Consider the following 23633-nt stretch of genomic DNA (forward strand, 5'->3'; position numbering starts at 1 on the left):
AGGTTTGTCATCGACCTTTTGTTGTGTCAACAACTGCCATAAGAACTTCAATTGTTTCGACAACAATTGTTTCAGTTTTAGTTACAACCTCAACGGTTTCTTCAGGAATTGGTTCTTTCATCAATTTATCATACTCTTCTTGAGAGATATGTCCCTCAGCAAGAGCTTGATCAAGAGGAATTGCCTTTCCTGTTTTCGGATCAATCCAATGACGAATGGAGTTGTATAAAACTACGGGAGCTCCAACAACTGCCATAAGTCCTGTTTTGATTCCGCCGAAGAATTTCGAAGCTTTAGAAGGAGTGTCATCTTTAGGTTCTTTTTCTTTAACTTCTTTAGGTTCTTTAGGTTTCTTTTCTTTCTTGGATTTTTTGTCTTTCGGTTTTACAGCTTCAGATGTTTCAGGAGAAACTTCTTTTTCAGGAGATGCTGTTGTTCGTTCAGGTCTAAATGTAGATTGACTTTCTAAGAATTCTAATGTCTTGTCTTTAATTTCAGGTTTGTCATCGACCTTTTGTTGAACTTCAATTGTTTCGACAACAATTGTTTCAGTTTTAGTTACAACAGGCGATGAGACAGTAGTTTCAGTAACTTCAACGGTTTCTTCAGGAATTGGTTCTTTCATCAATTTATCATACTCTTCTTGAGAGATATGTCCCTCAGCAAGAGCTTGATCAAGAGGAATTGCCTTTCCTGTTTTCGGATCAATCCAATGACGAATGGAGTTGTATAAAACTACGGGAGCTCCAACAACTGCCATAAGTCCTGTTTTGATTCCGCCGAAGAATTTCGAAGCTTTAGAAGGAGTGTCATCTTTAGGTTCTTTTTCTTTGACTTCTTTAGGGGCTTTTTCTTTAACTTCTTTAGGTTTCTTTTCTTTCTTTGATTTTTTATCTTTAGATTTTACAGCTTCAGATGTTTCAGGAGAAACTTCTTTTTCAGGAGATGCTGTTGTTCTTTCAGGTCTAAATGTAGATTGACTTTCTAAGAATTCTAATGTCTTGTCTTTAATTTCAGGTTTGTCATCGACCTTTTGTTGAACTTCAATTGTTTCGACAACAATTGTTTCAGTTTTAGTTACAACAGGCGATGAGACAGTAGTTTCGGTGACTTCAACGGTTTCTTCAGGAATTGGTTCTTTCATCAATTTATCATACTCTTCTTGAGTGATATGTCCCTCAGCAAGAGCCTGATCAAGAGGAATTGCCTTTCCTGTTTTCGGATCAATCCAATGACGAATGGAGTTGTATAAAACTACGGGAGCTCCAACAACTGCCATAAGTCCTGTTTTGATTCCGCCGAAGAATTTTGAAGCTTTAGAAGGAGTGTCATCTTTAGGTTCTTTTTCTTTAACTTCTTTAGGTTCTTTAGGTTTCTTTTCTTTCTTGGATTTTTTGTCTTTCGGTTTTACAGCTTCAGATGTTTCAGGAGAAACTTCTTTTTCAGGAGATGCTGTTGTTCGTTCAGGTCTAAATGTAGATTGACTTTCTAAGAATTCTAATGTCTTGTCTTTAATTTCAGGTTTGTCATCGACCTTTTGTTGAACTTCAATTGTTTCGACAACAATTGTTTCAGTTTTAGTTACAACAGGCGATGAGACAGTAGTTTCAGTAACTTCAACGGTTTCTTCAGGAATTGGTTCTTTCATCAATTTATCATACTCTTCTTGAGTGATATGTCCCTCAGCAAGAGCCTGATCAAGAGGAATTGCCTTTCCTGTTTTCGGATCAATCCAATGACGAATGGAGTTGTATAAAACTACGGGAGCTCCAACAACTGCCATAAGTCCTGTTTTGATTCCGCCGAAGAATTTCGAAGCTTTAGAAGGAGTGTCATCTTTAGGTTCTTTTTCTTTGACTTCTTTAGGGGCTTTTTCTTTAACTTCTTTAGGTTTCTTTTCTTTCTTTGATTTTTTATCTTTAGATTTTACAGCCTCAGATGTTTCAGGAGAAACTTCTTTTTCAGGAGATGCTGTTGTTCTTTCAGGTCTATATGTAGATTGACTTTCTAAGAATTCTAATGTCTTGTCTTTAATTTCAGGTTTGTCATCGACCTTTTGTTGAACTTCAATTGTTTCGACAACAATTGTTTCAGTTTTAGTTACAACAGGCGATGAGACAGTAGTTTCAGTAACTTCAACGGTTTCTTCAGGAATTGGTTCTTTCATCAATTTATCATACTCTTCTTGAGTGATATGTCCCTCAGCAAGAGCCTGATCAAGAGGAATTGCCTTTCCTGTTTTCGGATCAATCCAATGACGAATGGAGTTGTATAAAACTACGGGAGCTCCAACAACTGCCATAAGTCCTGTTTTGATTCCGCCGAAGAATTTTGAAGCTTTAGAAGGAGTGTCATCTTTAGGTTCTTTTTCTTTAACTTCTTTAGGTTCTTTAGGTTTCTTTTCTTTCTTTGATTTTTTATCTTTAGATTTTACAGCCTCAGATGTTTCAGGAGAAACTTCTTTTTCAGGAGATGCTGTTGTTCTTTCAGGTCTATATGTAGATTGACTTTCTAAGAATTCTAATGTCTTGTCTTTGATTTCAGGTTTGTCATCGACCTTTTGCTGAACTTCAATTGTTTCGACAACAATTGTTTCAGTTTTAGTTACAACAGGCGATGAGACAGTAGTTTCAGTAACTTCAACGGATTCTTCAGGAATTGGTTCTTTCATCAATTTATCATACTCTTCTTGAGAGATGTGTCCCTCAGCAAGAGCCTGATCAAGAGGAATTGCCTTTCCTGTTTTCGGATCAATCCAATGACGAATGGAGTTGTATAAAACTACGGGAGCTCCAACAACTGCCATAAGTCCTGTTTTGATTCCGCCGAAGAATTTCGAAGCTTTAGAAGGAGTGTCATCTTTAGGTTCTTTTTCTTTAACTTCTTTAGGTTCTTTAGGTTTCTTTTCTTTCTTGGATTTTTTGTCTTTCGGTTTTACAGCTTCAGATGTTTCAGGAGAAACTTCTTTTTCAGGAGATGCTGTTGTTCGTTCAGGTCTATATGTAGATTGACTTTCTAAGAATTCTAATGTCTTGTCTTTGATTTCAGGTTTGTCATCGACCTTTTGCTGAACTTCAATTGTTTCGACAACAATTGTTTCAGTTTTAGTTACAACAGGCGATGAGACAGTAGTTTCAGTAACTTCAACGGATTCTTCAGGAATTGGTTCTTTCATCAATTTATCATACTCTTCTTGAGAGATATGTCCCTCAGCAAGAGCCTGATCAAGAGGAATTGCCTTTCCTGTTTTCGGATCAATCCAATGACGAATGGAGTTGTATAAAACTACGGGAGCTCCAACAACTGCCATAAGTCCTGTTTTGATTCCGCCGAAGAATTTCGAAGCTTTAGAAGGAGTGTCATCTTTAGGTTCTTTTTCTTTGACTTCTTTAGGGGCTTTTTCTTTAACTTCTTTAGGTTTCTTTTCTTTCTTTGATTTTTTATCTTTAGATTTTACAGCCTCAGATGTTTCAGGAGAAACTTCTTTTTCAGGAGATGCTGTTGTTCTTTCAGGTCTATATGTAGATTGACTTTCTAAGAATTCTAATGTCTTGTCTTTGATTTCAGGTTTGTCATCGACCTTTTGCTGAACTTCAATTGTTTCGACAACAATTGTTTCAGTTTTAGTTACAACAGGCGATGAGACAGTAGTTTCAGTAACTTCAACGGATTCTTTAGGAATTGGTTCTTTCATCAATTTATCATACTCTTCTTGAGAGATGTGTCCCTCAGCAAGAGCCTGATCAAGAGGAATTGCCTTTCCTGTTTTCGGATCAATCCAATGACGAATGGAGTTGTATAAAACTACGGGAGCTCCAACAACTGCCATAAGTCCTGTTTTGATTCCGCCGAAGAATTTCGAAGCTTTAGAAGGAGTGTCATCTTTAGGTTCTTTTTCTTTAACTTCTTTAGGTTCTTTAGGTTTCTTTTCTTTCTTGGATTTTTTGTCTTTCGGTTTTACAGCTTCAGATGTTTCAGGAGAAACTTCTTTTTCAGGAGATGCTGTTGTTCGTTCAGGTCTAAATGTAGATTGACTTTCTAAGAATTCTAATGTCTTGTCTTTAATTTCAGGTTTGTCATCGACCTTTTGTTGAACTTCAATTGTTTCGACAACAATTGTTTCAGTTTTAGTTACAACAGGCGATGAGACAGTAGTTTCGGTGACTTCAACGGTTTCTTCAGGAATTGGTTCTTTCATCAATTTATCATACTCTTCTTGAGTGATATGTCCCTCAGCAAGAGCCTGATCAAGAGGAATTGCCTTTCCTGTTTTCGGATCAATCCAATGACGAATGGAGTTGTATAAAACTACGGGAGCTCCAACAACTGCCATAAGTCCTGTTTTGATTCCGCCGAAGAATTTCGAAGCTTTAGAAGGAGTGTCATCTTTAGGTTCTTTTTCTTTAACTTCTTTAGGTTCTTTAGGTTTCTTTTCTTTCTTGGATTTTTTGTCTTTCGGTTTTACAGCTTCAGATGTTTCAGGAGAAACTTCTTTTTCAGGAGATGCTGTTGTTCGTTCAGGTCTAAATGTAGATTGACTTTCTAAGAATTCTAATGTCTTGTCTTTAATTTCAGGTTTGTCATCGACCTTTTGCTGAACTTCAATTGTTTCGACAACAATTGTTTCAGTTTTAGTTACAACAGGCGATGAGACAGTAGTTTCAGTAACTTCAACGGTTTCTTCAGGAATTGGTTCTTTCATCAATTTATCATACTCTTCTTGAGTGATATGTCCCTCAGCAAGAGCCTGATCAAGAGGAATTGCCTTTCCTGTTTTTGGATCAATCCAATGACGAATGGAGTTGTATAAAACTACGGGAGCTCCAACAACTGCCATAAGTCCTGTTTTGATTCCGCCGAAGAATTTCGAAGCTTTAGAAGGAGTGTCATCTTTAGGTTCTTTTTCTTTGACTTCTTTAGGGGCTTTTTCTTTAACTTCTTTAGGTTTCTTTTCTTTCTTTGATTTTTTATCTTTAGATTTAACAGCTTCAGATGTTTCAGGAGAAACATCTTTTTCAGGAGATGCTGTTGTTCTTTCAGGTCTATATGTAGATTGACTTTCTAAGAATTCTAATGTCTTGTCTTTGATTTCAGGTTTGTCATCGACCTTTTGTTGAACTTCAATTGTTTCGACAACAATTGTTTCAGTTTTAGTTACAACAGGCGATGAGACAGTAGTTTCGGTGACTTCAACGGTTTCTTCAGGAATTGGTTCTTTCATCAATTTATCATACTCTTCTTGAGTGATATGTCCCTCAGCAAGAGCCTGATCAAGAGGAATTGCCTTTCCTGTTTTCGGATCAATCCAATGACGAATGGAGTTGTATAAAACTACGGGAGCTCCAACAACTGCCATAAATCCTGTTTTGATTCCGCCGAAGAATTTCGAAGCTTTAGAAGGAGTGTCATCTTTAGGTTCTTTTTCTTTAACTTCTTTAGGTTTCTTTTCTTTCTTGGATTTTTTGTCTTTCGGTTTTACAGCTTCAGATGTTTCAGGAGAAACTTCTTTTTCAGGAGATGCTGTTGTTCTTTCAGGTCTATATGTAGATTGACTTTCTAAGAATTCTAATGTCTTGTCTTTAATTTCAGGTTTGTCATCGACCTTTTGCTGAACTTCAATTGTTTCGACAACAATTGTTTCAGTTTTAGTTACAACAGGCGATGAGACAGTAGTTTCAGTAACTTCAACGGATTCTTCAGGAATTGGTTCTTTCATCAATTTATCATACTCTTCTTGAGAGATATGTCCCTCAGCAAGAGCTTGATCAAGAGGAATTGCCTTTCCTGTTTTCGGATCAATCCAATGACGAATGGAGTTGTATAAAACTACGGGAGCTCCAACAACTGCCATAAGTCCTGTTTTGATTCCGCCGAAGAATTTCGAAGCTTTAGAAGGAGTGTCATCTTTAGGTTCTTTTTCTTTGACTTCTTTAGGGGCTTTTTCTTTAACTTCTTTAGGTTTCTTTTCTTTCTTTGATTTTTTATCTTTAGATTTTACAGCTTCAGATGTTTCAGGAGAAACATCTTTTTCAGGAGATGCTGTTGTTCTTTCAGGTCTAAATGTAGATTGACTTTCTAAGAATTCTAATGTCTTGTCTTTAATTTCAGGTTTGTCATCGACCTTTTGTTGAACTTCAATTGTTTCGACAACAATTGTTTCAGTTTTAGTTACAACAGGCGATGAGACAGTAGTTTCAGTAACTTCAACGGTTTCTTCAGGAATTGGTTCTTTCATCAATTTATCATACTCTTCTTGAGAGATGTGTCCCTCAGCAAGAGCCTGATCAAGAGGAATTGCCTTTCCTGTTTTCGGATCAATCCAATGACGAATGGAGTTGTATACAACTACGGGAGCTCCAACAACTGCCATAAGTCCTGTTTTGATTCCGCCGAAGAATTTCGAAGCTTTAGAAGGAGTGTCATCTTTAGGTTCTTTTTCTTTGACTTCTTTTGGTTTCTTTTCTTTTTTGGATTTTTTGTCTTTCGGTTTTACAGCTTCAGATGTTTCAGGAGAAACATCTTTTTCAGGAGATGCTGTTGTTCGTTCAGGTCTAAATGTAGATTGACTTTCTAAGAATTCTAATGTCTTGTCTTTAATTTCAGGTTTGTCATCGACCTTTTGTTGAACTTCAATTGTTTCGACAAAAATTGTTTCAGTTTTAGTTACAACAGGCGGTGAGACAGTAGTTTCAGTAACTTCAACGGTTTCTTCAGGAATTGGTTCTTTCATCAATTTATCATACTCTTCTTGAGAGATATGTCCCTCAGCAAGAGCTTGATCAAGAGGAATTGCCTTTCCTGTTTTCGGATCAATCCAATGACGAATGGAGTTGTATAAAACTACGGGAGCTCCAACAACTGCCATAAGTCCTGTTTTGATTCCGCCGAAGAATTTCGAAGCTTTAGAAGGAGTGTCATCTTTAGGTTCTTTTTCTTTAACTTCTTTAGGTTCTTTAGGTTTCTTTTCTTTCTTTGATTTTTTATCTTTAGATTTTACAGCTTCAGATGTTTCAGGAGAAACTTCTTTTTCAGGAGATGCTGTTGTTCGTTCAGGTCTAAATGTAGATTGACTTTCTAAGAATTCTAATGTCTTGTCTTTAATTTCAGGTTTGTCATCGACCTTTTGTTGAACTTCAATTGTTTCGACAACAATTGTTTTAGTTTTAGTTACAACAGGCGATGAGACAGTAGTTTCAGTAACTTCAACGGTTTCTTCAGGAATTGGTTCTTTCATCAATTTATCATACTCTTCTTGAGAGATGTGTCCCTCAGCAAGAGCCTGATCAAGAGGGATTGCCTTTCCTGTTTTTGGATCAATCCAATGACGAATGGAGTTGTATAAAACTACAGGAGCTCCAACAACTGCCATTAGTCCTGTTTTGATACCGCCGAAGAATTTTGAAGTTTTAGAAGGAGTGTCATCTTTAGGTTTCTTTTCCTTAACTTCTTTTTCTTTAACTTCCTTTTCCTTAACATCTTTTTGTTTCTTATCTTTTTTAGGTTTCTTGTCTTTCAATGCAGATGCTTCAGAAGAATCTGGTGAAGATTCTTTTTCTGAAGATACAGTAGTTCTTTCAGGTCTGAATGTCAATTGACTTTCCAAAAATTCTGAAGTTTTGTCTTTTAATTTGTTCTTTTCATCAACCAAATCTTGAGGTTCAATATGAGTTATAGTTCTTGTATCTGTAACAACGGGAGTTGTTGCATCAACATCTTTATCTAATGTAATTTCTTTCTTAATTATTTCAATTGTAGCTGTTTGTTTATTCTTTGAACTTTCTCCTATTTTAGAAATGGGCGATTTAGATCTTGATCGTGAATCTCGAAGAGATTTAGTCTCAGTCTCTACAATCGTAACAGTATCGTGGGGAACAGGATCAGACAAAAATTTATTATACTCTTCTTCAGTTATGAGACCTTCGCGATAAGCTTGTTCTAAAGGTATGGGTTTTCCCGTTTGAGGATTTACCCAATGTTTAACAGAATTTACAATGGTTATAAAACCTAATTTAATTGTACCAAAAAGTTTAGATTTCTTTTGTGTTTCAGGTTCAGGCTTTGTTTCAGGTACAATGTGTGTAACTGAACTTCCGCCTTTTTCATTATCAATAGGTATAATATGGACAACACTCACATCACTTTGAACATGCTCAACAACTTCATGTTGAACAAGTTCTTTACTCAAAACTTTTCTATCACTATCGGGAGACTTTTCCTTTTCCAAGTCACTTGCAGCTGTTTCCTCATCAGACCAACGAATTGCACCGCCCAATTTCTTGGATTGCAATGGACTTTGATCTGCTTCGGAAGCATCGTCTTTTGTGAGTCTCGTAACAACGGTAATTGTTCCTCTCTTAGGTCCGTCAGCAATAGTTTCTTCAACAACGGTCGTTTCTTCAATCAAATTATGAGTTTTTGCAATGCTTTCCGGAGACATTGTACGGAAAACGGCAATTTTGTCAACATTATTGCGTTCTTGTTCAAGGAAGTCAGTTGTTAAGTCACGTGCTTTGTTGTCAGTTACAATTGGAGTCTCGTCAAGATTGTCGCGAGAGCCCTTTTTGTCACGTTTCTTATCCTTTTTCTTTGCACTTTTGTCTGTATCAACAGGTGATAGAGGTTGTGCAGTGTCATTCTTTTTGCCATCTTTTGATGGTTTATCAGACACAGGTACAGAGCTGCCATTTGTCTCAACTTCAATTGTAGTTGTTTTTGTGAAACTAAAAGTACGTTTTTTCTTGGGTTTTTCAATGGAAAGATTATTCAACTCGTCTTGACTAACCAAGCCTTCTTTGATAGCTTGATCCAAAGGCATTTCACGACCCGTTTTAGGATCAAAGAATGTTCGAATTGCTCCAATAATTGAAAGGAAGCCACGTTTAAGATTATAAGATTTTTTAGGTTCTTTCGAATGATCATCTGGAGAAGGAGAGTGTTTGTCAAAATCTGACTTATCAGTATCAGAAGAAAGATCTTTCTTACTACCTTTCTTTTGTTTAACAGGTTTGGGGGATTTGAGAGTATCATCTTTCTTCTTTTTGTCACTTGGACTATCAATTCCCCAAGCACCCCATCCGCCTGCTCGTGCAGTTACTTTCGTAGTTTCAACATTAAACTCATGTGTTGATTGGAATTTAGTTCCGTGAGTTGGCGTAGGCGTTCTACGACCTGCAACTACATCAGCAAATGTTTCAACTGAAAGTTCGGAGGGACGTTGAGTATCGGGAGAAACTTTTCGTTCCTTTGGTTGAGGAATCTTAAATTCTTCAGTTTTTGTTTCAACGCGAACCGTAACTTTAGTGTCAACTGTTTCGGGGGATTTTTTGTCTTTAGCTTCATGAACTTTTGGAGCTTCAACAGTAATTGGAGACTTTTTGTCTTTAGGATCTTGTGTTTTGTGAGTTTCAACTGGTTTAGAATCGACAACATCTTTTACTTTTTCATGACTATCTTCGCGTTTGGGTTTCTTATCTTTATGCTTTTCTTCAGTTTTATGAGTTTTAGGAATAGCACCTTTCGATGTATCCATTCCCCAAGCACCCCATGCGCCGGGAGAAGCATTCACGGGTTTTTCAACTTCAATTAATGCCTTGTTACGTTTCGCAGGCGACGGAGATTTGGGACTGTCTGAACGACGTTGCAATTTTTCCGTAAATTTCTCGAGTTTAGACTTTTTCGCGGAATCAGGCGTATCTCTCGAAGGAGATTTTCTATCTTTCTTACGTTTTTCCGTGGGTTTTGTTTTATCGGTCATAACAAATTGCGCGGGTTCTTGCGGCGAACGACTTTCACGCGTAATAACTTTTTCAATAGTAACTTGCTTTTCACGCGGCTTTTGACTAACTTTGTAATGCGGAGGGATTTTGAAGTTATTTTTCACGACATCAGCGAATGTCAAACCTGCCCAAACTGGGGCTCCAACAACGGCAACTAATCCCTTTTTGGTTGCTTCTTTAACGTTAATATCTTGTCCCACATTTTGTTTGAATTCACCCGTTTCGCGATCAACAAGACCTCTTTCGATAGCATCGCGTAAAGTGAAAGGTTTTCCCGATTGAACTTCAAAAATGATCGAATTTCCATCTATAATATTTTCTTCAATGCATTGCCAAAGAGTTAAATATCTATTCAAATTACGAGGATCGCGGAAACGTCGATGTTCGATATCGTAAATTGTATCGTAAGCTTCTTCAAGAGTCATATTGTGTCGTTTCAACGAGTCGCCCGAAGAAATAGATTCAGTTTCCAAAAATCCATCACTTACTGCTTGCGTAATTGTCATTACGACGCCTGAATTTGGATGTGTAAACAATCCCGTGGAAATGTCAACAATACCAAATTTCACGGCATCTTGGAAGTTGAGTTTAATTTCTTTCGTGGCAAGACTGTTTTGAGCATCAGCTTCGTCTTTGACGATTCCTTGAGCTCGAGCTTGTTCCAAAGTATAAATTTCTCCTGTTTTCATGTTTTGAACACGATCAGCTGAAATCATGGTATAACCATAGATTAGTTCAATAGTTCTTGTTGTAATTGTATGAACTGAAGTCAAAGTTTCAGTGATATTAGCAACATCTGTATCCGAAGATTGTTGCGTCAAATAATTAGGGAACTCTTTAACGATCAATGCGCCAGAATTGACAGCATCAAAAATAGATTGTGTCTCTTTCGATTTTGGATTATAGAATGTCAATTTTTGTGAATCGATCAAATTTTTGCTCAAAGCTTCCTCAATATGAACTTGATGAGGATGCTGCGGATACGGGAGACACAAAATGTAATTTTTCTCAATTGCTTTGAGAATATTCATACGTTCATGCGAAACAGGATGAATGAATTCCTTCTTATAGGTATCGATAAAGCCAAGTTTTAACGCTACAGGGAACGTTAAAGCAGCTGGAGGAATATCGTCAAAGGTATTACGATGACTTGGCGTATCAAAGATCTTCATTTCAACGCCTTTCAACAAGGGAACCGTATCTTTTTTGGTTTTGACAGTGCAAAACTCTTCATCTAAGATCTTTTTCTCAATGGCTTTCTCGAGAGTGATATGTTGCCCATGTGCGGGCTCAAGAACATGCGATAGGGGATCTACAATGTCACAAATGATAGCTTCACGGATCGTGAGTTCAGATCCGCTTTCGGGATGCCAAATGCGATTTGTAGTTTTGCTAATGAGACCTTGATCGCGCAACTCTCGAATAGAAAGACTTCTTGCGATTGGCAGTAAAATATGGTTATTGCCTTGAGGATCGAGAAAACCTCGTGCAATTGCATCATTGATGCATAAAACGTCATTTCTCTGAGGATCTTTGATGAAACCTTTTGTTCCATCGAGTTTTCCGCAAGCAATTGCATCTTTCAATGTCATACGAGTGCCATCAGGTTTCAAATAAAGCTCGTTATTATCAAGCAAATCAGCAGTATTTTTATCTAACAATCCGCGACTTAAACCTTCGTGCGGCGTTATCATAATTTTCTTCATTTTATGCAAGACAATTGGTTCACTTTCAAATTCTAACATGCGGGGAGCGAGTTTTGAATCTGGTTCATCGGAAACTTTACGAGACAAGGCAGGGGAAGCATATCCTGTGATGCTAATGAGTTGTTCGCGCGTAACATATCCACGTTCATAGGCAACTTCAATGGGGATTTGTTTGCCTGTTGTCGGGTCTGTGACTAAATTGAGTACATTAATGGCGCCATCAGCAGCTACCAAGGGAGCTCCTTGAACTCTTACAAGTCCCATGCGAATGGCATGAATTAAAGTGACATAAGTCATTGTACGATCTCGCACAACCCAAGTTTGAATGATAATAATTTGACGACGAACTGCCTCATGGATAGTTACGTATTCATTACGTTCAGCATCGAAAATTTGAACAAAATTGGGATCAACTCTACCTTCGTACGCAGCTTGAAGAACATTTTCCGAAACGCCTGTTTGCGTGAAAATAACTAAAGCTGTTGAGGGATCATAAATAACCCCGGGAGCGATTTGAACAGGTTCAGGCGATGTAGTTTCGGACGATGGTAATTTCGTAAATGTCTTTTCAACGGTCGTTGTTGTCACGGAACTTTCTTCCGTCGGTGTTTCTGGCATGATTTTGCCTTGATCGAGAGCTTGACGTAACGTAAGGTAACCTGTAGAGGTCTTATAACGTCCTGTATTGTCGATAAGATGTTTTTCAAAAGCTCTCGTAACACTTGTACGACGATTGTTTTTCGTGTCAACAACAACTACGGATTTGGGATTGATTATTTTCAGTTTGATACATTCTTCGAAGCTTACAAGACGATCTGTGCCTTGAATAATGAACATTCCCGTATCGGGATCTAAAAGTTTGAGTTTTAAGGCATCAATGAAGAGCCATCCATCTTTTGGCACGTCTAATAGTTGACGTTCAGTGCTTGAACGTTCTTCGATTTCTTCGCGCTCTTTTCTGATAAAGCCAGCAGAGTCTTTGAACTCGCGTGATTGCGAATCAGAGTATTCGGAGGAAGTTATGAGACTTCCAGATTGGGAGAAATGCGTTTCGTGATGTCGTCCTCGACGAAGTCCCTTGACGACGTCAGAGTACGTGTGATAAGGATCAGTATGGGGATCATAATCGGGCGAATCGGGAATAAAGCGTTTTGTCACAATCGTAAAAGTGCCTCGTTTGCTATCAGATGCCGGAGTGTAATTGTATCCGGACAACTGATTGGGAGAAACAGGCGTGGGAGATTTGCTTTTAGCACGTTCCGTATCGGGTACAATAAGACCCAAAATGAGGGCTTGTTGTATGGGGTAAGTTTGATTGTTTTTCGGGTCGGTAAAGGTTTGTGCGTCAACATTTATAAGATTAAGGCGAACAGCTTCGGTAAAGGACATGCCTGTCGTAAGGTGCCCAGCTTGTTCTTCTTGTCCTGAGTGAGTAATGGTAACGTAACGTTTCACAGTTTTCGTTACAGTTTCCGTGGTAAGCGTAATATTTAGTAAGCTAGACAATAATAAGGCTCCTTCTGGTGTAATCAATTTCCGTTCGATAGCTTTGTCTAAAGGAACAATTGTTTTCGTGACGGGATCTTCGAGCAAATAACCCGTTTTCGGGTCAATTAGCTCATGGTAGACTAGATCGAGAACACTCAACTCTTTGCCATCGGTCTTATGGAAGACGCCAATTTTGCGATTTAGCATCTCCAAGACCTCCGGGCGTACGAGCGACAATTCGACGCCATTCGGTAAGTCCGTGAGAACTCCCTTGCCGGCATCGAGTTTAAATGTGCCATCGGGTTTTTTGTGTAACAGATTTTTCGCCAGTGCAACATTCAAGGGTACAAAGTCGCCAGAGTGAGGATCCTTGAAGCCATCAATATTGAAGATAGATTTTTGCGAAACGGAAGAAATTAAACCGCGTTCTACCGCCTCGGTAATTGACATCACTTCGCCAGTTGTGATGTCTTTGTACTTGAAATCGCCCGTTTGGATGATTCCTTCGTTGATGGCTTCAGAGAGACTCACGAGGTCGCCCTTTGTGCGTGTGATGCATTTAACGTCAGCATCTAAGACCCCCGTGCGCAGAGCTTCGTTGATGGAAAAACGAGCTCTGCGTGTCGGAGACATAATTTTACATTTACTCGTCTTGTCGAACAAATTCATGTCGATAACGTCTTTCAAAGTCATCGGTTTACAAATAAGTTGGCGATTTTTCGCCTCTATAAAGGTCAATTTTTCTTTCGTATTTAAATTTTTGTAACGTCCCGTTTTCGGATTTAAAATGCCGCGATCGAGAGCTTCGGATACCGTGATTTTGACATCGTTCTTTGTGTCGACGATTTCTTTTAAATCTTTCCGGATCAGACCTTTCGCGATTGCCGAATCTAACCTGAATCTTTCGCCGGAATTGCGATCGGTGATCCAGCCGTTTGCATCGACGAGACCATGCGCAATGGCATCGGAGAGACACAACGCGTTCGATTTTATTTTCACATTGTCACTTTTTATCAAATAACCCAATTCGTACGCATCCTGAATGGTAATTGTTTCGCCCGTTTCGCAACGGAAAACACCCGTATTCGGATCGAACGTTCCATTTTTAATGGCATCGGCAACACTAATCGGTTGTCCCTGGTTGTACTTCGTTACCTTTATTCGTTTGTCTGTCGTGTCAAATCCATTTTCGGCATCCAGTAGTTCGCGCTGAATCACTTCCAGCAAACTGAGGGGCTTTCCTGTACCCGCATCTATCGCCGCACCGGGCTTGAGTAAGTTATTCGCTAACTTTTCGTCGATCAATTTTCGTTTCACAGCCTCGTCGAGCGGCAATTTTTCGCCATTCATGTTGAGTTCGCCCGTTCTTACGTCTAAAAGTCGCGCTTGAATCGCTTCACCAACTGTTAATATTTGACCTGTTAGCGGGTCAACGATGCCTGGCGCATTTAAAATCTTATTGTCGCCATTGTTGGCATTCGGAGCAGCAGCTTGCTGCCCATTTCGCTTTAAACTTCTTATTTCGCTAAATTGCACGGAGGCACTGCCATTACTTCCGATACCCATTGTGGTAGCTCCGTTCGGATGATTCGCATCCGTGTAAGTCGTACGTGTTGTAGTTACTGAATTTGGGGCTGTTGGTGAAGTGCCGGAGGCATATTCCGCGTTATCGTTAATTAATTTTGTCGTTTTTGTTGTACTGAATCTGCAAAGAGAAAAAACAAAAATAGATTTTAAGGGCTTTGTTGCCAACAATTAACCAACATTGAGACCTTGAATCTCGTTATAAGTAATTTTTTTTTTGAAAAATTTTTGAAAAAATTGAAGATACTTACTGCGATGTTGAGTAGGACGTTGTAAACGTTTGTTCATTCTGCACCTCAGTAACGTTATTATTACTATTACTGCTAGACACGCCTAAACTAAACTCGGAACGATATGTTCGCAAAGGTTTCTTAATATGTTCCGCAAAGCTCTGTAAAAAAAAATTAAAAAAAAAATTAATAAAATTTATTTTATTTTTTTTTTTAAATTTAAAATAATTCAATTTTCTTTAGAATTTTTTTTTAAATAATTAAAATTTATTTAAAAAATATTTTTAATAATTAAATTAATTAACTTTTTTTTAAATAAGAAAATTTTTTAATTTATTTAAAAAAAAAAATTTTTAAATGATCAAAATTTATTTTAAAAAATGTTTTTAAATAATTTAAATTTATTAATTTTTTTTTAAATAATTAAAATTTATATAATTTTTTTTATTTTGTGTCACATTTCAGAATTTACCAAAATTTACCTTTATTTCATATGCAAAATCATACTCATACTCTTTTTCCATAACTTGCTCTACGTTGAGGGTAGAACAGTATGTGAGCAGAAAGTAACAACTCTCTATTTATTTTTTTTTATTTTTTGTGATATTTTTTCTTTGTTATAAAGAGCGAATATTGATCACACACACGAATAAAAAAAATATTTCTTAAGTTCGTTCTTTTTTTATCTACAACGTTTGTAGACAACTAGAAGACTGAAATAGAAATGCACGTGATTTTCGGTTTTAAGCATAAATTTTACCGCATCCAACATATTTGCATACACGGGTAGCTCACATATATGGCGTTTGATGCCCTCAATTGGCAAAAATTAGTTCAAAAAAAAGTTTATTCAGTACCTGGCGTTTCCTCCTTAAAACACTTTTTTTACGTTGTAAGTCATCAATTACTTCAATTGCTTGTTCTTGATCTATTTTATTGATACAAAAAACTTTTTTTTTTGCTTTTTCACGAAGAATTGTAATCAAAAAGTAGGTTGATGATTCAATTGTTTTTTTATTGGTAGTTTTATTTTTATTGATTTTCCTTATTTTTATTATTTTATTACAATTTTTTCAGATTTGCCGGATTTTTCTTTGAATTTTCAAAAAACCGTCTTTCTTTAATGAAGAAAATCCGAAAACTAAAAATGTGCGGAAAATGAAAGTCAAGATCAAGCGGCGGAGATTAATCATCATTTTTTTCTTCTGAGAGGAAGAAGAGCACAGCATGTCATTGTTCGTCTCTCCGTTAAAATTAAAGAAGAAAAAAAAATCGAAAAAATAAAATTCTTCAAGGCTGAGCGATTGGAAAAACAACAACAAATCTATCGTTATTTTAAGAAAATCGAGAGTGAGACACAATTACGTTTCTAATAATAATTGCACACACACACGAACGTTCGCTTCTCAGTAACTCGGGCGGTTATGACCTATTTAAAAATAGCCGACGCGATTAATTGAATTATTTTTTAAAGATTTTCTCTTTAATTTTTTTTTCATTTCTAACAAAAGTTGTTGCAAAAAAAAATTGTAAAAATATTTTTTTAATTTTTAAATGATTTGTGATCGTGACGAACGAATACAAGCCGTGTGTGATTCATTCAAATTTTTTTCTCACATTTTTTTTTAGTTGAAGAAAAATGAGCGGAAAATATTTTCAATCAATTTTTGAAACCTTATCGACAAAACGATAATTAAGTAGCTGCGAAGAGAGACGCGACACGAAAGGTCAAGTTCAAGAAATAGTAAATATTGAATAAAAAAAAAAATAGTGGATGTAGGAACAAATGTTGACAGCTTGACGTCGCGTCGGTTACGAGACGTGTCGTAATCATCATCGCACGTACAAACAAATGAATTTATGCGCCACTTGCCGAGAGTCTTTATTATCTTGAATTGTTTTAAATTTGTTTTTTTTTTGTTTATTTGTAAAGAGGCGCATTTTGTAGTAAACAAAAAGAAATGAAAAGTGAATAATTCGATGACATGACTGAATTGATGTACAAAAATAGCATTTGGAGTGAATTTATTGTTATTGATGATGTCATGAATTGGCGTGAATTGCATTGTGAATGAAGATTTTATATTTATAAATTTGCGTCACGAAATAGGTTTGGAGTGAAGAAATAATTTTTTTCATATTTTTTTTAACATAAAAAAAAAATTTGAATCAGCTAAAAAGCAATTTATAAATCTTTTTAACGGCAATTTTTTTTAAATTTACAATTAAAATTTTTATGTAAAAATTTTTTAAATTTTTTTTGAGAAAAATAATTTATGAATTTATGATCGTAAAATATATATAAGGAAGAATTACAGAATTTTTAAACAACAAAAAAATATTTTAAAATTTTCAACGGTTATTTTTTGAACTGACATTAACAAATTTTTTGTTTAAAACATTTTTAAAAAAATTATAGAAATATTTTTTTGTGATATTTAAGTAAAATTTTGCAATTTTTATTTTTTTTTTAATAAATAAAAAAATCAATTAAATATATTCTAAAATATGGATCTAAAATATATTAAAATAAATTTTTCTTTAAAGAAACGATGGCTTTTTATGATTTTTTTATCTAAAAATTCTTCAATGAAAAATTAGAATATTCGAAAAATTAAACTAAACAAGAAAATACGGAAATAATTTTTTAAAATAATAATTTTTCGTACGAGACAATAATCTTTATAATTGTCAAAATTTGTCACAATAAATCGTATCGTTTGTCACAAATTATCTCACAATCACAAACGCCATGACCTTCCCGAACGTTAATGTAGGTCATTCATTAAAACATTTTAATAAACGTTCTATTCATTCATAACAACACAAAATACGAGAATTATTATCTTCTATCTCCAGTTCCGCTGTTTTTTTTTTGTTTATTTTTATTTATTTATGTTCTTTTGATACAAGAAACAAAAAAAAAACACGCACTTAAAAATTTTTTTAGAAAAAAAAAATAAATAAACAGAGAACAGACCTCTTAATATTTAATTACATCATTAAAGTTACAGAATTTTTTACACAGACGTTTTGACCCATTTTTTTGTGATGTAAATATAGAATTCGCTCTTTTTCATGTTCCTCAGTAATAATAATATCTCCGATATGACATGCAAGTTATTGACATTGAAATATAGCTGGAGCGCTTTCGTGACGACATATGACGAGGTTACGATGGAGGCGTTTGGTTGTTCGTGCCAGACGAAGAAAAATTGAATTCTTGACGGTGACATCTGTTCAAACATTTATAAAATAATCAAATAAATAATGCGGGCTCACATTAAAAAGTCATTCATTAATTCGCGATGAATCGAGGAAGAAATAAATTTTTCACATATTTATTTATTTTTAATTTAAAAATAGTAAACGAAATTTCTTGCTCTCTCTCATATATTATAAAAGAAAAATATTTTTATAAAAAAAATTATTTTTTTTTTATTTTTTAGATAATAATGAAGGAATGCACGACATTGAAAAATAAAAAAAAACGACGTGTGTGGTTTGTTGTGACATTGGATTAACTGAAAATGAATCATTCAGGATCTAATTTTAATGAAAAATTCAAAAATGCGTAAAATTTTCCACAAAAATGATAATACAACGTCTAACTTCGTAAACAAACGTGAAACAAGGTTAGAAGAGAGAAGTAAAAACGCAACAAAAATAATTATAGTCATTAACTTCAAGACTGATTTCAAGTCTAACTCGACAAAAGTGAGATCACTTTTTGCTTGAATTTATGTTTTTTTTTCAACAACATTTTATTTTATTGTTTAACGTTGTTATTAGCATTGAATTGATTTTAAAAGCTGAGTGACACGTCAATACGTTCAATTAATGATTTTACAATATTTTTAATTTTTTCTCGAAAAGTCATTAAAAAATCTCAAAACGAAAGCATAGTGACCTTGAACAGCAGTTGAAGAAACATGTAAAATCTTGATCATAAATTATGTCATAAAAAAAGAATATGTGTGAAGTAAAACTCGATTTTCATTAATAATAATCATATAAAAATATTTAAAAATGCTAAACATGGCCAAAAAACACTCGTATAACATTTCGACGTACAACTAACTGAATGAATAAATAAAACGGCGTTTATTTGATGACTTTGTTGTACGTCTCTTCAGTGTACAAGTAGCATGTGTCACTTGAATTCTCCCTACTTTAGTCGTTTTTTTTTCGACGATGATGATGTAATCGATTAGCAACTTTAGAATTTTGTTCTAAATTTGTCAGTTTCTTTCGCGGAGTTGATCTGAAGAAGATGTACAAATGTTCGAATTAGTAGAAAAATATTTTTTTTTGCTAAAGTAAACAATTGTTGTTGACCTTTACGATTTATTCAAATTAGGAAAAAAAACTGAAGATGTTGTTTTTGGTTGAATGAATGAATTTGAGAGCTGTTTGATGAAATAGCGGAAAACAATGTTTGACAGATAAGATTAGGAAGTCTTTGTCACGACTTTTATCTTTATGGCAGCTGAGACAACGCACTCTCCCGTAATACAAATTTACACAAAAGATCATAAACACAAATTCGCTTTAATTGACACAATTTTGTATAATACATTTTTTTTAATTTTTTTGATGGATGGCAGATGTCAAAATTTAAAAAAAAATTTAAAATTTTGGGGAATATTTTTTTTAATTAAATAAAAAAATAATTTAAAAAAAAACAAAAAATAAAATTTTTGACACTTGACATCTGTCAAAAATAATTTTAAAATTTGACAGATGTCAAAATTTTGCTAAAAATTTTAATTTTTGACTATTTTTATTATTTTTTAAAAGAAATGAAATTATTTTTATTTAAAAATATAAAAAATCTAGATTTTTAGGAAAAATTTTGACATCTGTCATCTGTCAAAGTCAATTTGAATATTTTTGAAAAGTTCTTGATAGGTGTCAAAATTTTTGCTAAATTAAATTTTTTTGACCAAGTTTTTAATACTTTTGATACATTTTGAATAAATTTAGCAAAAATTTTGACATCTGTTATCTGTAAAAATAATTTTATGAACTTTTCATGATTTGAAAAATCCTGAATTTGACTTTGACACATGACAGCTGTCAAAATTTCCGTTAAAATCTGAATTTTCCAATTATTTACGATGAAAAATTCAGATTTAACCGAAAAAATGACACTTGTCATCAAAATCGTTTCATGCCCCATAAAACCAATAAAATTATCACCTGTAACGTAGGAAATTGATATCCAATCTGTTGCAATTGTGGTCGTGTACTACAATAAACGCGCACTCGTGGATCCTGATCCGTAATATAGACGAATGTAAAGGTTCGGAATAGAATGAACAATTTTCTACGTAAGCCCGTCGATTGAACGTATGACATTTATTTAACTTTCTTTTGTATTTATTTTTTTATTTTCTTTTTTTTCGTATTTTAGGTTTGAATATCTAAAGGAGGGGAAAAAGGCGCGTGATTCAAATCAATAAATATATTTTTTTTATATGTATTTTGTTATTAATTCAGCACCGAAAAAATATTAAATAATATTAAGTAAGTAACGTTCACCGGCACAGACACTGACGATGATGAACCAATGACGTAATTTTTTATTTATAAAAATATTTATGTGTATCAACGTTATCAGGCACTTTTTTATTATTTTTTATTTGAACACTTCCATGTGATTCTTATCAACATTTACATTGCTCTTCAATATAAAATAATAATAATAAAATAATTTTTGAGCAATTTTCATTTAAATTTATTTTTTATCACACTTTTAAGGCATTTTTCGATTTTTTTTGTATAAAATTTCAAACAATTCTCGATTTTTCGTATTTATTAATTAATATTTTTTTTAATTAATTTCAGTAAACGAGTAAAAAAGGCACACAACACGCGCGGATTAAAATTTTTGCATCGAACACCGGCGGCGGTGGTTAACTAAATACTCTCAATACGAAAAACTAGCAGCTGTGTAGGCCTAGGTCACTCTCTTCGAGTATTTTGCGTCGTTGTATTGGTGTGAACACACAAAAAAAACTGTAGAAACAGAGCAATATTTATTCACAAGTGTTTAGTATTATCTACGGAGCTACATAAAAAAATACTAAAGCACTACCGAGAAGTATTATATCATCATCACACATGTTTCTCTATATATTGCTTAATTTTTTTGTATTTTGTTTTGTGTTGATATTTCGTCGCGTTCGATTTCGTTTCAGGCAAAAAAAGTGGTTTATTTTTCGTACAATAAACAATCATGTGGATAAGAAAAACACCGGTCTTCGACAACTTCGACTTCTTCTGCGACGAGTCTTCTCCTAAATTTAGAGTTGTGAGGACGGAAGATACTTAATTCAATCGATAAATAACGAGAAACGGTGCGACAGAGAAAAAAAAGTGATATTGGCACGTCGTCACTCTTACTTTTATTTCGCGATGAGCGGTTGTTTGGCGAGTTGCATGTTAAAAGACATTAATCAGTGGATGTCGTTTTGCAATGTTTGCGAACATTTAGATTTAGAATGAGGTAATTTTTGTTTTGTTTATTTTTGTGGTTGAATAGCTTATTTTTAATGTTCAGTTTGTTGTAGAAAAATTGATTTTAAGCGTATTTTTTGCTCTGTTTTCCCCTTTTTTTTTTGCTTTTTCTTTAAATCATTTTTTTACTTTTAAATATTTTTTTTATTAAAATTATTTTAATTAAATTAAAAAATATTAAAAATTAATTAATTTAATTTAGTTTATTTATTTTTAAAATTATTTAAATAAAACAATATTAAAAAAATAATAAAAATAAAAAAGAAAATCAAAATATCACTAAATAAATTAATTAAATTTAAAAATTTATTAAATAAATAAACAAATAAATAAATAATTTTTTTTAAATAAAAAATTATTTTGAATTAATTATTTTAATTATTTTTTATTATTTTTTTTTAAATTCTTCAATTTTTTAACAAAATCAAATTAAATTTTAATTAAAACCGTGCGAAAATATTTTTTCTATGTAGAATATATTTTTTTTTATTTCAACATCATAAAAAATTTATTAACTTTCACTTTTTTTAATGATTTTTTTAATTTATATTTTTTTTTTATTTTTCATCAAATCATATTTTATTATCCACACCTTCTAACGTTGAAAACCCACATAATACACATATTTTTTTTAAATAAAATTTATTCATGTCACTTTACTTCCTGATCCAAACTATGATCAATCGTTCCTCAAATAGAAAAATAAATCTACCATTTTTAGACTTAACGTTACTTAATATTATTCAATAAATTTCTTGAACTGGTTTAAGTTGAACGAGAACACGTCGCGGCTTCTCGACTCTCGATTAATTTTTGCTGAAATAAATCCGTCATCGTCGGCCTAAATTCTTGCCAATGATTTTTTTTTGTTATTTTGTTCATAAGACAAGACACATGCTTGCTCTGGAATTCGTTTCTTTCGTTTTTGTGAAGGGTAAAAACGACATTAATCGCGTATTAAAAATTAATAAATGGCAAATAAATGAAAAAAGTGCGTAAAAAGAACATTAAACGATACAAAAGTAAATACAGACAAAGTTATTGCGTAATATTCTGTGCGTTTCATTGTTTCCATTTCTGTTGAGCGGATAATTGTTTGTATACAATTTTTTGTGTCTCGATTTTTTTTTTCATTGTATGGAGACTAAAAATATTTTTTTAAATTTTTTTTATATAGGTTCGTAAGTTTGTATACAACTAAAAAAAAATTACAGATCAACTAACCGGTAACTGGCGACTTTCGAGCATACAACAGAACAACATTAGCAATCATAACAACAAATCCAGCGTCAGGTAATTAAAATAATAATAAATATTTCCGTTTCTGTATTTCCTTCGTGTTTTTTCTTTTAGTTAAATTTAAAAAAAAAAATTGGATGACGACAAGACAAGGCGCGAACACGAGTAATTAGAAGATGTACAAAAAAAATTTCTTAAAAAATCGCGTTGGAAGAATTTGATCTAATTAACGTTGTTTCGTTTGCTTCTTCATCGATGATTTGGATTTCTCGTCTAGACATTAAACATCGTTTTTTATGGCAGTTGTCGTGATTTTATGGAATTGAAGGAACGGATAAACATGAGATCATTAGCATAAAATGTTGTATGTGAACTTACAAAAAGGGGTGATTTTCGTGTTTTTGAAGTTTTTTCTCACTGATAATTTCTTTTTAATAGTCGAGGTAAGTTTTTTTTTAAAATCAAAATTCAAATTAAAAAATAAAGTTTCCTGTTATTTTTGTTGAAAAGGGACGTGAATGAATAATTTTTGTATGTGTGTCAAGTGTATAATTTTAAATATTTTTTTTTTCTTTTAAAGAATTTTAAAATTTTTATTTTTTTTATTATTTTTTTTTCTTAAATAAAATTATTTGTTAAATAAAAAAAAATTTCTTAATATTAAAAAAAATAAATAAAATAAAAATATCTAATAACTTTTATTGTCATTTAAAAATTCTAATTTTATTTAATTAATTAAATTTTGATTGAAAATAATTTTTAATAATGATTAAATTTCCAATTTTTTAAAATAAATTTTAAATATAAATTATTATAATTAATTTAATTTTTTAAATAAATATTTAGGCAAATAATTTATTTTTTTTAAATTATTTTCTTTGAAAAATTTAATTCAACTATGAAAAATAAAAATTATTTATTAATTAAAATTTTAATTTTAAATTAAATTAAAATTATTTGTTTTTTTTACTTAATTTTTAAAATTAAAAAAAAAACTTAATTAATAACTTGAATAATTATTTAAAAAAATTAAATTAAATTTAATTTAAAATTAAAATTTATAAATGAAGAAATTATAATTAATTTTA

General features: G+C 33.3%; 1 protein-coding gene across 1 annotated transcript in view; it reads right to left on the bottom strand.

Annotated features, from left to right (window-relative positions):
• The window catches only part of LOC134828143 (uncharacterized), a 117702-nt gene that overhangs the window by 36024 nt on the left and 58045 nt on the right, over nucleotides 1–23633 (bottom strand). The window contains exons 14-15 of the mRNA XM_063841129.1: nucleotides 14806–14945; nucleotides 16–14675 (exon numbers count right to left, since the gene is read on the bottom strand). Coding sequence (XP_063697199.1) covers nucleotides 16–14675; nucleotides 14806–14945 — 14800 coding nt within the window. The remainder of the gene's footprint in view (nucleotides 1–15; nucleotides 14676–14805; nucleotides 14946–23633) is intronic.

The sequence above is a fragment of the Culicoides brevitarsis genome, chromosome 1, assembly GCF_036172545.1.
Source record: "Culicoides brevitarsis isolate CSIRO-B50_1 chromosome 1, AGI_CSIRO_Cbre_v1, whole genome shotgun sequence".
NCBI classification, from domain to species: Eukaryota; Metazoa; Arthropoda; class Insecta; order Diptera; family Ceratopogonidae; genus Culicoides; species Culicoides brevitarsis.